Below are 16,537 nucleotides of genomic sequence, written 5' to 3'. Positions count from 1 at the left end.
ACAAAAAATTAAATATGTAGGAGTAGGTATATTGAAAACGGACTTCAAAATTATTATGATCAAAATATTTTCTAGCAAAATCATCTCTTTAAATAATTTTATACAGGGTGTCCCAAAAGTAATGGATCAAACGAAATATGCTGATAGTCCAACTTCAGGGCTCTCAGAATTTGGTAACTTGTTCATCCCAAATCCTTACGGTTTTCGATTTAATGCAGTTTTTGTGAAATTTCGAAAAATCCCGACTTTGCAACAGTATTTGGCTTCTTCCGCTCATAATTGAGTTTTGTTTTTCACAATTCTTTCACTAAAACAATGCCAAATAATAAGAAATAATTAATTAATCAAAATATTTTTTATTTCATACGCCATTTTGTCGCAAATTAATTAACAGTTTCATGTTTTATAAAAACTCAATTTCTTTCTTTTATTTCAGAGCAACACCCTGAAAAAAATTTGTATGGTGTGGCACTGGTTTATTATTTTGAAAACTGGTCGTGTTATTGCAGTTTTCAAAAATGTATAAAAATTTCCAAAGTTGAAATTAGAACGAAAGATATTACAATTTGAATGCAAAAAAACAGAGGTTTTCAGAGCAAAATAACAAACAAAAATCGAGGCTTTTGTTCAAAAAGAAATAAACAAACAACAGTCGAGAAAATGTGTTTATTTTTCTTTGTTATTTTTCAGGCACAAAAAATTGTAAAATGAAGGGATCACAATAGATGGCCATAGGGGTGAAGGAAAAAAGAGGCTGGTACAAGCAATTTGTTTCTTAAACAAAATAAAAGTTTTTAGATTTATTATTTTTTTTGAAAAAAAAGGACTAATTTTCAAGCAAAAAAAAAAATGTGAAAAATTAATATGATTTTTTAAATACAGCATTTTTTTAAAGCATTTTTTTTAAATGGTGTTAAAAAAGCCATACTTTTATTTTAAAACATTCTGTTAAAACGGAGGAAACAATTAAACCCATTTTCGCTATCGGTTTTTTCGGTATTTTTTTTTTTTTAATAAAATTAGTTTTTAAAATAACAAAATCATCTTTTTAAATAATTTCAAACCCCAAACGAAGCAAATGAAAACAAATTTATTCAACTAACAAAATCAAATTTTCAAAAATATTTATCAAGCAGTTTTCATAAAATTAATTTTGAAAAAAAAGTTAGAATATTATTAAATATATTTTGATCTTTTTGAAATATCAGTGATACGGCTCTTTAAAGGGTTGGGATTAATACTCCTGCCGGGCTAAAAATTCTTTTGCAAAAATTTTGCTTTGTGAAGAAGAAGCTGTGTTTTATTTTCCTCGTGATCTAGATCAGGATCATTGTATTTATTTGCGAAATAAAAACAAAACAAAATCCTGCTTCTGTTGTAAAGCTAATAAAAACAATGATTTCTGATCTGGTTCACGCAGGAAAATAAAATACAGCTATATTACAAATATTATGGTGAACATTTTTAGATCCTTCTTTACTAAACACGCCATGCGAACTACATCATACGTTCATTAACGTTTTGATCATTGCTTTCTCTTTTTAATCAGAAGAAAATGATAGAGAAATAAAGCGTCAATAAGTTAACTTACGTATACCGTAGTTCGACCCCTGGTCTGCCGTATAACGGAACTTTTACTTCAGAAATAACAGATACAAAACAAAAATTCGTTAAACATAAATTTGAAATGCTTAAAAAAAATTTCAGTTCCAATAAGAATGAAGGTTTAAAAGAGTTCACAAAATGTCTTGTCTAAAAGAGAAAGAAATTTGAGATTATTTTTGATTCTGAATTTGTAGGATTTACTAAACCTAAACCCTATATGATCTTTTTTTTTTGAAAAATTGTTATATTTAGGGTTAGGGAAGTGCACGGTATTATGATAAGTATGTGTCAGGAATATTAATGAAAGTATGATATATGAATATGGGGGTTTTAAAGCGAGTCAATGATTTTTTTCTTTTTCTCTAGCTTCTTTCTAAAGGAAAACTAGGACTTTCTATAATTCAAATCCATGAAGAAAAAACTGGATTAAAAACTTGCAATTCAGAAAATATGTGCCATTTTTCAAAATATTTTGAACGCTTACCTAATATCCAATCCTTTTCGATGACATCCGATACGGGTCTATATTGCAATACGAAATATAACATAGGACAGCCATTGTCCGGCCAAGTATGCAGTCTTATAGCAACCGAAGTCGAATTCGGTGATAGTAAATTGGCAGTTGATGGCATTCCAGGCGATTGACCCTGAGTCCGAACATGCAGTGTTATACTAGCCGGTGATGATCCGACTTTATTGTGCGCAGTTAAATGTATCTGATATGTACTTCCACAAACTAGACCTTTCAACTCATGACTGGAGGCATGTCGTGATAAATGCATTTCTTCCAGATTTCCAACCGAACGTTTATAGAATAGAGTGTAACCAGAAATTGGTGCATTACCATTAAATCCACATTTCCAATGCATCAAAATACTGCTCGAAGTGGCACTCGTCACATACAAAACTGGTGCTGATGGAGGAACTTGTACCATCAGTACGTGTGTAAGACGATCAGTACCAATGCCATTGTCAACTTGACAGCTATAATTGCCACTATCACCCACTTGGAGGCTGGAAATTATCAAATCTCCCGAGTCGAGAAGTTGAGTATTATGAAGTCCCCCTTGTCTCAGAGGTGCATCGGCCTTGTACCATTCACGTTTGGGTTTTCCCACTGCTGTACAGGGAAGGGTAACAGTCGAACGCCACGGACGGACAATTGGACCTCCGAAAGACACTATTCGTGCAGGAACTCTGTTTGTAGTTACTTGTGATGCCACACGAGAGCTCTTACCCTCGCCGACGCGTGTCGAAGCAGTCACCCAAAATTGATATTCGATGTGAGGATGAAGGTTTTTCGCTTCATAATTGGCCTGTTGCGATGGGAGACTTCGTTTTTCATTGTTAAGTTCTTCCCGACCGTTTACAACTCTTGTGTACAGATTGAACTTAGTTATGACACCATTAGGCTCAGTTGGTGGCAGCCATGACACATATAATGACTGCGGTGAGCTTACAACGACTTTGATATCCGCAGGAGCCTCGGGGGCATCTTCTTCGGTATGGCAGTAAAGTGGATTCGATAGGCTTCCATCACCCATTCTAGTGTGCGCTAGAACTTGTATGCTATAGTTGGTGTATTTCCTGAGACCTGTTAAGACGGTGGTCAGGGCAGTTGTCTTGCGACTTTCTACCTCGTCTTTTGATGGTGAAAAATCATCTAGAATTGGCTCAAACAGAAGCTTATAGCCTTGAAGAAGTCCATTAGTATGGTATATTGGTGGTGGTTGCCAGGAAACTTGAAGTGATTGTGAAGTTAGGGCCGCGCAACGAATGTCATCCGGTGGGCGACTAGGAACTGAAATGGAAATATAAATTTTTAAACTTGATCAATAGAGTCAAAACAAAAATGAGCCTACCATCTTCCATTGTTTGTGCAGAGACCGGTTCAGACAGAGGTCCCGGTCCGACCTGATTAAATGCCTGGATGACAATATTGTACCGTGCGTATTTTTGGAGCCCTCCCAATAAAAGCTCACCCGTTCCACCTTCTCCATCTCCCGAAACCGAAGTAAAATTAAACGACGAACTACCAGAGCTGGCAAGCTTATACCCAACATTGTAGCCTTGGATATCACCATGGCGTAGCTCAACCAATGGAGCTACCCAACTCACCAGAAGTTCGGTCGAAGATAATGGCCTAACAGAGAGATTCAACGGTGGTCCCGCTGGTCGCTGCGGTTCGGTTTTTATTGTTAACTCTTGACTTGGAGCACTACGACCAGCAGTTCCCTCAGCAATAATGCGAAAGGAATAACGCGTCGCTGGTTTCAAGTTCTCAATCAAAGCCGTAAACTGCGGTGGGTCTGTAACTTCCATTTGTTGCCATTGCTCTATGAAAAGGGCTGCAAAATAACGACGATTTGTCATATCAATAAGCTTTCAATCGGTTTGTACCGAATTTCACACTTACGGTCTAGTTCTTTGAATTCCACAATGTACTTTGACACTTCAGCAGTGTTTGTATTCCTAGGCTGCCATTTCAAATTTACCGACCTACTCGACACCATAGCTGCCTCTAATACAGTGGGGGCTTGGGGTGGCTCTTGTACTTGCAACTGAACCAATTGCTGGTCGTTGCCATACAAATTACTGGCACGACAGAAATACGGTCCACTGTCACTTGCCTCAACACTGCGGATTTGCAACTCGGCTGACACCCCGTCTGGAGTAGCTTCCTGCTTCACCGAAATCCTGTAACTCATGCAAGCGATTAAAGTACAAGGTTACCCTAAATAGGCAGTAACCAAACTCACTTGTAGTTTGTCGACGGATTCAGGGTGTTCTTTCCGGACCTCATCCAAACAATATTGATTGGCTTGTCCCCACTGACCGAGCACTGCAGCAAAGCAGTATCGCCCTTTTTCACTGTCACCGACCTCGATGTGGACGAAAAATAGGGAGAAGCTGCAACAATACACACACAAAAAAAGTAAAAAAGGAAGAAAAAAAGCATCACATCGAACAGGGAGAATATGTGTGTAGGTAAGGTATAGTAGGCACATAGAGAAGTGTCCTTCTCGCATGGAACACTCACAATTAACTTTAAGCTGAATGACCTTTCCAATTCCAGTGCCGATGCCATTGTTCGCCTGACACAGGTAGAACCCCTCACGGTCCTCCTTAACGTGTTGCAGCAACAGCGACCCATTTCCCAGTAATTTGGTGAATGGCCGCTCCCTTACTTCCTCGTATTCCCCTGATTTGCTACCTGTATGCGCAACATACAAAAAGCAGAGAGAACAATGTATGCAACATGATATAATTTTTGTAGATCTACTGGACCGGAAAACATCTCTCACCCGTACCTGTCGCTTTTTTCCAAACAATACTGGGGGTGGGTACACCCTGTGCCTGACAGTGCAACATGATGTGTCGATTTCGTTCCACATTTACGTCGGCTGGTTCGACAATCCAACGTGGCGGAACTGTTGTTTCAATGGTTTTTTGTTTTGTGATGTTTTTTTTTTTATGTTTTTCATTCATTCATTTTGTTTTTTGATGAAGTGGGAATAGAAAATACACGATTTGAGTGAAAGAGGAATACAAATATTTTGAGGGCGAGGGTGGAGGGTTTTTTGGGGGAAATTTGATGTTAATTTTATATATTTTTTTTTAATCATATATAATATATCTAGGTCTTAATGAATATTTATATTTTTTATGCAAAACAAAAAACATGTTTCATAATTCAAACAAAAAACGAAAAAGAAAAACAAAAAAAACGGAACAAATGATCCAAAAAGTCCAATTAGATTGATTTTTATTGCAAAAATATTTATATATTTGAAATTATTTTACACAAAACAAAATGATACATAAAAATAAATAAACTGTGTGCAACGATTTATTGTAATAAAGAATTTTATGGAAAAAAAAAATAGTTAGATTATTGTACAATATACAACGTAGAGTGAACAATTTTGTTGTATTTTTTTTTTTCACTTTTATCAGACTTATTTAATTGTTTTTAAGTTTTTTTTTTTTTAGACTGTATTAGTAATATTTTAATACAGTGGTGATATTTTTTATTTATTTGTTTTATTTTATAGCAGATATAGTAGGTATTTCTATAATATGTTTATTTCTTAATTTGTATGGCACAGTTTTGTATGTAATAAATAATAAATACATACATATATAACTAAAATTAATATTTATTTTTTATGAAAAGAATTTCTCCGAATTTAAGAAGACTAGAAAAATAATGTAAATATTGTAATTAGGGTAAAATATTTGCTTACAATGAACAATTCTATTCCAACGAAAAAAAAACCTCATAATAAGTATTGTTGTAAATACATAATTGAAAAAAAAAAAAAAAATATTAGATAAATCAATCCACATTTTAATGCTGTTATAGAAGTATACCTACATATATTCGATTTAATCAAAATTTTTAAGTTATTTTCTCGTATGATTTCTTACGCCTCATTTTTATTTCATTTCATCAAACTTACCCGAAACATCATTCTGGGAGCGCTTTCATAATTCAGCAAAAAAATAATTCAACGTAGTTCAAGAACGCATTTAAATTAACTAAACATTTTATTCACATTGCTCTTATTTTGACCAGTATCAAGGTGTATAGAGTTTAAAATTTTTGTTGTATTTGGTATAAACATTATAACTGACAAAATGGGAATTTTCCATTTAAGGCTTTCAAATGTTTACTAAAAAAGTTAATTGACAGCTTTTTAAAGTATTATTCTACATAATTAGATATAGTCAACTAAAGACGTTCGGCCAGTGTTAATTGTTGAAAATAGTGAGAATATTGGTGTATCAAAAAAGCAGTCTTTTGATTTTTATATTATATTATTATATTTATACCAAACACTACGAATTTATACCTATTCTAATTTTTTTGAAATTCGTTCCGGTAGAAATGTATGCTATTAATCTCTTGAATTTTTGAATTGAATGATACAAAACTTAAACTATTTGAGGACTATTTTTTCTAATTAGCTATTCCTCTTTATTTTACATTTAAAAATAATCCACAGATTTTTTTGAGAGCTTTTGGACTAAAAATAGTAATTTTAAATCGAAAAGTAAGTTTTTTTTGCTAGATAGCAAAGTATAATTTAAAAACCGAGGTAAAAATATGAAGTTCAGTTTAAATTCGTGCATCATTTCGCGATCCCAAGATATCAAAATCTCCCGAATTTAGGGTAGGTTGACATTTGAACTTGAACAACTTTTGAAGTTTGTAATAAGTTTAGCGGAAAATGTTCCCCATGTTATTGGTATGAACATTTTAAAATTCGAAATCAACAGCCTCAAAATCATTTGAAGGGTTCATATTTTAGCGGAGTTATATTCAAAAGATGCCCTGACGGTTTTTAAAAGTTCTTAAAAAAAAAACATTTTTTTTTGAAACACTAATTTTTTCCCGTATCAAATAGAACAATAAAAATAAAATTATTTTTTTTGCGACACAAAAATTAATTTTTACAAAGCAATTATAATTAAAAATAAAAAAAAGTGAACAAATATGTACATATGTATGCCAGAAAATTTAATATTATTTTTTTCCCGACTTTGAACTGTTAACTAGAAGCTTTTAACTTCGATTGTAAATCTAATTTTGATACAAAATCATCTGCATAGGAATATAAGCATTACATTTCACGGCACTGTAAAATGCACTCCCTTAAATTTCAAGTTTTTCAATACTACCCACAAGAGTTTTCGATACAAGAACATACTCATGTATTGGAAATTTAGCTTGTGATATAAATTAGTTTTGCATTACACGTAAGGCAAGTACAATACATGAGAATATTTGCAATTCCTGCATTTTTCTACTTTTTTTTAACAATACTTTAAATAAAATTATAAATAAATTTCAGTTTTGTTTTACATTACCAACAATATAACTTAACACTAAAGGGGAACTAGAAAAAAAAAAAAATAAGTATCGATGTAAAAAAAGTACGTATACACCCTGGTGTACAATAGTTTCTTTCTTTTTAAACAAAGCTAAATATTGAATCTTAGTTTAAGTCTTCTTGGAAACCAAGGTAATGCACGTTAATTGTTGAAAGTTAGTGGTGTAAAATGATTAATTGTATTTGATTAAAAAGGAATGTAATCTATCTATGACAAATTTTGGCCACAAGGGATAACAATATAAATTCAATTTATGTCGAAATTGAGTTTTTTATACAATATGATTCACAGTAAACTTTTCTATCTGGCATATTTTCCCTATTATTATCTTAAGCGGTTTATGAATTATATAGGTAAAAGAAAAATGACTTAAATTTTTGTCTACAAAGTTTTCACAAGGAAAAAGAGCATATGTATAAGTACAATACAAAGAACACAAAAAAATACTATTGAATAGTTTTTTGGGACGTTTGGTTTATTAGATAAAATACACCAGTTTTCTTAGGAAATTTATTTTTTTAAGCATCAGTTCAATTCTTTGTTTCATGAAAAAAAAGTGTTTTTTTTTTTTTTATCTTACCTTTTATAGATTACTACATATAAACACACAGAACTGGCACGCGTTATAGACGTGTAGTATTTATAAAATATATTCATAATTAACATTTTGTAAGTTTGTTTTAATAACAATTAAATTCTTTTTTTTTATGAACAGAGGACTATTAATTAGTTTAAAGACTTACCGGGAAAACTATTGACAGCTACATTTACACTTAATATGATGAAGATTCTGAAACCTGTTGTATTTCCAATAACATCATTTATCTTCGGAATGCAGTTCTTTTTAGAAGCATGCATTAATTTATCTGAATTAAATTAATTCAAATTCCTTTTTTGATCACTTGAATTTTACTTTTCAAGTTATGAAAGCGTTTCCGAAATGATTTTCAAGTAGATATATTAGATATAATGAAACAAAAAATGGCGCCCTTCTATTCACTTTGCGCGAATGCACTATTTAATAATTCAAAGTCAGCTTACTATTAAAATAATCAAAATAATAATACCTAAGCTTAATCGTTAGTGGAGTCAAAATTTAAGTAAATCCGGAAAAATTTGAAAGAACTTTAGTCATAATCACTTATTATTTTATAATCGATTAGGAAAAATTCAGAAAAAAAAAAACAACACGATTTAGGTGGAACTCTTAAAAAACAACCTTAAAACTATGCCATAATGTAAAAATATTCGAATAAGTTTTAGAATACCTAATACAAAGATACAATATTTATAATTTGAAAATAAAGCATGTATAATTAAAAAAACTGATTGAAGTTTTTGATTTTACCAAAAAATAGGGTTAATTTAATAGAAAAAATTTTTGAAAAAAACTTATAGCTTATAAAATTTAGATTCGATTCATTAATTAATTATTTTTTCATTTTTAAACTTTTTTTTTCCTGAAATATCTTGTAAGATTTGAACTAATAGAAATAGTTTAATGGATCACAGAGATATACTAAGAACATTTTTTTTTAATTTTATATATTTAAAATATTTGTTTGTGATTTAACGACACTTATAAAATAGTATTACCAATGATTTTGGAGTAACATATTTTTATTCTTTGACAGAGGAGAGGGACATCACATGCACATATGTATTACAAAGCAATAAAGCATTTAAATAATATACTTGATCACCACTGTAACGATTCAGCAAAACTGGTCAATTTGAATAGTTAAATCAGCTAATTTGAGCCACCAAAAAATATAGAACTAAAAAAAAATCAAATAGTTTTGTTTTTTTTTTCCGTCTAATTTAACTATTCAATATCGACACTTCGCTAAGCAGGATTATTTCTTAAAGTAAGCATTTGTTTTTTTATTAAATTTAAACAAAAAAGAAACTAAGCTAAAGCTGGTTATAAGGATAAGTAAACAAAAAGCATCATGGATAAAAGCGCTTTTTTACTTATTTACTTTAAATTAGCAAAGAAAAAGTTTCTCAAAAGTTGGGTTGAAAAAAAATCCTTGCACACAATGGCATTATACAAAAATGAATGAAAAAAAAAACATTATTCGTTTGCCATTTATTCTTCTTTTCCAATTAAAAAATTTTGATTGAAAAGCATAAAAATACAAAAACGAAAAAAAAAAAAAATCAAACAAAAAAGTTATATCCAAAAATCGTGTAATTAACTAACTAGGGTTGCAGATGAGAGAGAAAAAATGTAATTCATTGGCAAAGAAAAGAGTATCAGTGCAAGAAAAACTAAGTACTTTTAGTTTGAAAAAAATCATGTTCATCATGCCTTTGAGATTCAAGCCATTCAAATAGAATTGAAAAAAATTTCTAAAACACAAAAAACAAGAGGCACATAATTTTAATTATATTCCAAAGAGCTACAAATAAGAAGATACAAAAATCTAAAAAAAATAATATATATTTATTTTTTTTTTCAAAATAGATTATAATAATATTTACAAAAACACTGGCGGGGGATTGCGAAGCTTTTTCAAAACAGAGATATTTTACTTTGGTAGTTTTTTATTTTTTTTATAATAAAGTTTAGGCAGAGAGTTTGGCTATGTTTTGGTTCGATCAATACAGCAAAAATATTATATGATATTCAGCAGTAGAGAAAATAAAGGCGGATGGTATTATAAATTATTTCTCAAGAAACAATTCCATTTCGTTGTTTCATTATGAATGGAATTAGTTTCTTTCAAAAATCAATATTTAAGCACACACAAAAATTGGGTTTGTAATTTTTTTGTCAAAAGGCGTCTTAGACTTAAGCGGTGTTTGTTGTTGTTGTTGCTTAGAAGTAGAGAAGGACGAGCATATAGGAAGAGAATATACGAGATTTCAAAAGCTCAGAAGTGGAATTCAACGATGATATTGGGATGGATTGTTGGTTTTGTTAGTTTTTTTGGATATACTCCGGTAGTTGTTAGTATATATTTTTTTGCGATAGCGGTAGGTTATTGGTAGGTACTATTTATGGATTGCTAAAAATTTACACAGATCATGCATAAAGCTTATAAGGGTGCAAAAGAAAATTAATTTTAACTTAAATGTAATTTTTAAATTAAAGTTTATAATTTGAAATCATAACTATAAATTAAATAAAAATATTTAAAGTAAACTAAATATTAAATTAAAAAAAAAAACGTGTATTCTATACTTGAAATGTTATTTGGAAATAGACTTTCAAAGCAGTGAATGTTAGAACAACAACGTTCTAAATACACCAAAGTGTGTTTTCAGGAAAAACGTTTGAATATTAAAACTCTTTTATTCGGTATTTATGCAAGAAAAGTTTGATTTGTTTGTTTATAATTCGATGAGTTTATTCGAAATGTTTAAGATTTAAAAAAAAATAAAAAACCACGATTTTACATTCTTAACCCTTTTATTTGAATTCAAAAAATTATATAGGATCAAAAAACAATAGTTTCTCAACGATACAATAGAATTTCCGGATTTTTGTATATTTTTTAGGAAATCTCCTCGAATATTATTTTTTTTTTTTTTGTTCTGACGACATTTGTTTAGCAATATTATGAATAAAAATGAATAAAATTATAAATATGTTTCAGTTTTTTTCACATTGCCAACAATGTAACTTAACACTAAACGGGAACTAGCAAAAAACAAATATCGATTTAAAAAAAAGTACGCATACACCCTGGTGTACAGTAGTTTCTTTTGAGCAAAAATATTGAATCTGAGTTTAATTCTTCTCGCACACTTACTAAATGCACGTTAGAACAATATATTTATATGTATAGTATATACAATTTATACCTGTTCTTGTGACCTTAATTAATTAATGATTGTTTAACAATGGTGAGTTACAGCAACTATTTATTGTTTTCGTAATAAATTCTATTCCAAAATAATAAATAAAGTCTGATTTCTCAGCACTAAGGTTCTGTGTCTAAACATATAACAAATTTCTAACTGCAACGTTGATGGATGTAAGAACTCCATTGATCAAAACTAAAATTGAAAAAAAGCAGATAGAACTGTGTATGTCTAGATATGATTGAGAAATACAATTCCTGAGTGGAAGTTAGGACCTTAATGCTTAAACCTCTGTCGGCACACGGGTGCGAATTTGGCAGGACAAAAATTAAAAGTGGTCACAAAAAAGTGTCTTTATAAGGGTGAAAATACATTTTTTTTTTAATTGTGAACACAATATTCGAATTCCTCGGAATATTCTACATCAATTTCATATATAATTCTCTATAAAATAGTGAGACCGAAAAAAGTTCTAGCGACATGAAAAAGTATAAACCAAATTCGCAAAAAAGAGGTGAGCCTATAGAGGGTTAAATCTGAAATGAAAAATATTCAGATAGAACTCTGTTGCCCCGGCTATCTATCGAATCGGGAAGAGAATGAGCAAAAAAGATAGCGGGAATCGAAAGAGCACCGCGTTTTACTTAGATTTGATATAATTATTCATTTTTTTTTGTTCAAAATTGACGATTAGAACCTTATTTTTCAAGGTCACAAAATTTTCTATATTATTCTGAATGCCATTATTCTTTTTTTGTAATTGATGTGTATTATAAAATTCTTCAAAGTTTTGAAAATCCATTAGAATATGGAAACTATACTGCAAGGTTCTGAAAAAGAGTACATCTTCAGCAAGAAAACATTTTTTCATGATTTCAAATATCGAAATTCAGCATAAGAAGGTATAATATGATTTTTTATCATTATCAAACAAGTTTTTCTTTAAACGCATTTAAAAGAGGTGTGGCATGAGCTTTAACAGAATATTTGTATTCAGAATTTTCAACGGTCTTTTGAGCGGAAATCATGCACAAATGCAAGACTTAAATGTTGCTAATTTTTTCTGATTTTTTTTTACATTGTTTTTGTAAAATAAATGCACTCTTCAAGTAGGTAGGTACCTACTAAGACAATAAAAAAAACGCATTTTTTCGAATTTTTCCGATAATTTTTCAAGTTTGCCGTGAGAAATTAGGTTGAATAGCTTTAGATTGTCTTCAGAACACCAAAAAAAAATTTAAAGTTGGCTACAAAAAAACAATTATACTACAACTTTCCACTATTTATACAATTTGACTGGAAAAATACCAAAAGTTCGACCGTTACAAAAAATAACTTGTCCAGAACATTTCAAGTGAAATTTGGAATAAATTTTAATTCACTTCAAAATGATTCTTCGGTTTTTCGCGATGCCATGAACGTCAAGTTCCACTGAAGGAAGAAATCCAAAATTTTTACTCAAAAGAAGCAAGTTTTTTTTTTAATTTTTATTCCTCTTAAAACTGCGTCTTATTGACGTATTTGAATCTGGCAGTTTCAAAATTTTGTTTTGATCTGGTACGTTTTGTAGGCCTTATTGAACATAGAATAACTGCCTATTCTTTTTGAATAACCCCAATATCTGGATTTAGGGACAGAAACTTTTTTTTGAAATTTTAAAAATTCATCGTCAATTGTGAACCAATTTTGGTTTTTACCTATTCTAAAGGAAACGCTTTCATTGAGATTCATTAACTCAAGAATTTCAAAAAAAATACACTTATTTTAACATATTCTTCACTTTGGCATCGCTTTAAGGGCCTTTCACAAGACGCCGAGAACCAGGATTAGAACTCGTAACTAAGTGTGCTTTAAACCTGATTATAAGACTAACTGTACAAAATTGAATCAAAAGTGATATTATGATGGCTCTTGGCGTTGCTCAATGAAATATTTATTTTATTATTTTAATTTTATTAACTATTTTATTTAAATAGACTTTTGTTTAATTTTCTCAGATTTTCAATTTTGTATTAAAAAAAATTTACCTTACAAAAAAAATTAACATTGTTGAAACAACATTTTATTTAATAACAAAACACCTCTTTGATAATTATCCTTTCCACTGAATCATATTATAATTAAAAATAAATAATATAAATTGTTTCCTGTGGTTTGTTTGTTTTCATAAACAAAAGAATACAAAAAAAAAATATTATTTCCGTTTCTGTTTATATAACCACACATACAGACATAATCATTATGTACACACAATACATACACATGCATTAATTTCCATATTTTATTTATTTTAAATATTTAATTACCAATAATAATTACGTATACTATATACCCAATAAAATCTTTTTTTTTCTCATTTATTTTCTCTCTCACTATTTGAGATTTCAGGTTTTTTTTTTGTTGTTGTTTAATTTTCTGAAATTACCTCACATAAATGGGTATTTTAATTCGGAAATAGCAATAAATAGTCAATAACAACATCCTGCCGTTGACGACCAACCCGGGCTTTTATATTTCTTTTATGTGCAAATGTATTGTGTGTTGAGTGGTAAATGGAAAACGGGAAAGAGACGACATTTTAATAATTAAACGGGAATATAATATCATATTTTTCAAATTATTTATTCCCCACTTGTGAAACAAGTGCAAAACAACAGGGATGGAGTGGATAAATATAGGCCTGAAGCCAAAGTTTCTAAAAATTAAGAAATAAAAGTGAATTCTTGCTGATATTAAAAAAAAAACAACAACGGAGTTTAAATTGCCACTATTTTATCTTACAATTGAGGCAAATTTACTCTAAATGTTTGTTTATTAGCTACCTTCTTTATTGATTAATTATCACTTTGGTGTTTTGACAGTTTAAATGAAGTTTGAAATAAATTCCGAAATAAATCTTAACTCCCACTGCACTGAAAAAAAAACGCGGCCCCTTTAAAAATGCGCCCTCACTTCCTCATTTTTATAATCCACCCCTGTGCAATATACATCTCATTGACCTAATTTCAGCGCAATTCTTTGTGAATTGTGGCAATAACTCCCTGTTCGCCATCATCACACCATAATAATAATATTTTATTTTTTTCTCTTGCATCGCATCTAACAAACAATAAGGTTTATTGATATAAAAACCCCAGAACTATAATCTGTTTTTGATGGCACATCTCTATACACTCACACCATCCTGTGAAAACTTCAAAACCTAATGAATATTGTGCTGCTGTTGTTGCTGATGCTGCTGCAAATGGCAGCTGTTTTAATTTGACCAATTAAATATTTATTGATGGAGAAATTTATATAAAATGGCGTATTTAGAATAAGGCATAGGGAAGAAGGGAGAACATGCTGCGGGGGTTGTTTGTATAGATATCACTTGATTTAGTGGTTTAATCAAAATCCTTGACTGCGCGATGACACTTGGGACAGCACCACGATATGGCGCACAATGAAACAAAAAAAAAAAAAATATCCAGGACGTCAAAAAAAAGCGGGACAAAAATATTGAAAAATATATAAAACGAAATCAACTTTAACTAAGGCTGGGAATAATAATGATATTCCTTTCATGATCACACTCATTGCTGAGTGTAGAACTCATTTTTGTGTTGCTGCTTTTCTCTAGCGATTATACGATGCTATAAAAAAAATTGTTGGTACAGATATTGCTTTCAATAAAATGGGAATATATTTCTACAATGTTGGTGACGACACAGTCGAAGTTTATGTTGGAAATTATTATTTCAATAGACGACGACAAAGTGAAGTAAAAATGAAGGAAAAAGTTTACTTTTGCTGCATAGAAAGTGTTGTGAGAGAGACATGATGTAGTAAATTTTGATTTAAATTTTTATTTGAGAATCAGGAATGTTGTTCTTTTATTAGAAGTAGGCTAAAAAAAACACGTAAATGTCTTATTATAGAAATTATTAAAAATATATAATGCAGCTGACGTGGGAAATTTCGTCTACGTATCTATTACATGCGTTGCATGTTGAACTACTTTGAAAGAAATTGTTGCCGTTTGCTGTACTCATATTCAGAATCCTAAGCAATTTTGATGAAATTTTATTTCACTGTCAAATTTGATTTGATTTTCTTGATTTGATTCAAATCTGTAAACACATTTCAACTTGATTTTGATTTGTGTTAAGAACTACTACTTAAATGAAGCACATCAATTTGCTTGTATGCACAACTCTGCATGTACACAAATGTGTGTGAAATTCATATATGTATATGATATCCTTAGAAATTTCATTTACACAATATACATACATACAAACACACGTCAAATAATTTGACATGGGCTTTGAGATTTTGAGGGATGAGCTTTCCAAATTCTATTTCCACACAATTTAACATGATTTTCTTTTCTCATATTTTTGACATATTTGTGAAATTGTAAGAACTTTTAGTTAAAGGATTTGTCTGAATTATTTATGTAAGTATTTTTGAACATTGTCAATCAATTTAAGTGGAGTTTGCTTGTACCATTTGAATTAATTTTTTTTTGTATGAATACAACACACAGCCATTAGTAATGGTTATCAAAAATCTTACTTCAAACAATCTACTAAAAACACTGGTCAACAAGGTTTTTGTTACAGACACCAAGATATACTTTTCTATAGGTTTTTGGGGTGCTGAGCACGAATCCGAAGTCAGAACAATTCTATCACAACACGTTTTTGAAATAATCCCGTTAGAAAATCGAATAGCCACTTTTTACCAGTTTTCGAGATTATTTTTTAGCTTTTGGTTATTTGTTTTTTGGGCACCAAGTGCCGTTATACTTTTCATATGGATTCGAGCCGACCCGAGTAAAAATGGAATTCGGCCGCACCACCGCTGCACCACGTCCGCACTATGACCAAACATTTCTAAACCGCCGCACCAACGCAGCAGCACGTCCGCACCGTTTCATTTTGAAAAATTGAAAAATATGAAAAAAATTCGCTGTACCAACGCCGCCGCACCACGACTGCAGCACGTCCGAACTTTTTCATTTTGAATGAAAAATTCGGTGCACGACCGCCGCACCATGACTGCAGCACATCCGCACTATTTAGTTTTTTATGAAAAAAAAAATCTATTCTCGTACTTATACAAATGTTTAAGTCGTCTTCAATGTTATTTTGCCTTAAGTAACAAATTACCAGTTCATGCAAACATGACTTGGTGGTGGAGTGGAGTGGTTAAAGCGTTGGGTTTCTAATTGAAA

The 16,537-nt window shown here is 30.7% G+C and overlaps 1 protein-coding gene across 18 annotated transcripts in view; it reads right to left on the bottom strand.

Moving 5' to 3' along the window:
- Positions 1–16,537, bottom strand: part of LOC129911788 (cell adhesion molecule Dscam2) — a 260,258-nt gene that overhangs the window by 12,117 nt on the left and 231,604 nt on the right. For all 18 annotated transcript variants that reach the window (XM_055989710.1, XM_055989711.1, XM_055989724.1 and 15 more), the window contains 6 exons: positions 4,917–5,036; positions 4,646–4,819; positions 4,365–4,515; positions 4,022–4,302; positions 3,468–3,953; positions 2,090–3,406 (listed from right to left, as the gene is read on the bottom strand). In XM_055989710.1, coding sequence (XP_055845685.1) covers positions 2,090–3,406; positions 3,468–3,953; positions 4,022–4,302; positions 4,365–4,515; positions 4,646–4,819; positions 4,917–5,036 — 2,529 coding nt within the window. The remainder of the gene's footprint in view (positions 1–2,089; positions 3,407–3,467; positions 3,954–4,021; positions 4,303–4,364; positions 4,516–4,645; positions 4,820–4,916; positions 5,037–16,537) is intronic.

Source organism: Episyrphus balteatus, chromosome 2 (genome assembly GCF_945859705.1).
Source record: "Episyrphus balteatus chromosome 2, idEpiBalt1.1, whole genome shotgun sequence".
NCBI classification, from domain to species: Eukaryota; Metazoa; Arthropoda; class Insecta; order Diptera; family Syrphidae; genus Episyrphus; species Episyrphus balteatus.
Note: the sequence above shows the minus strand (reverse complement) of the source record. Positions and strands in the feature narration are given on the sequence as shown.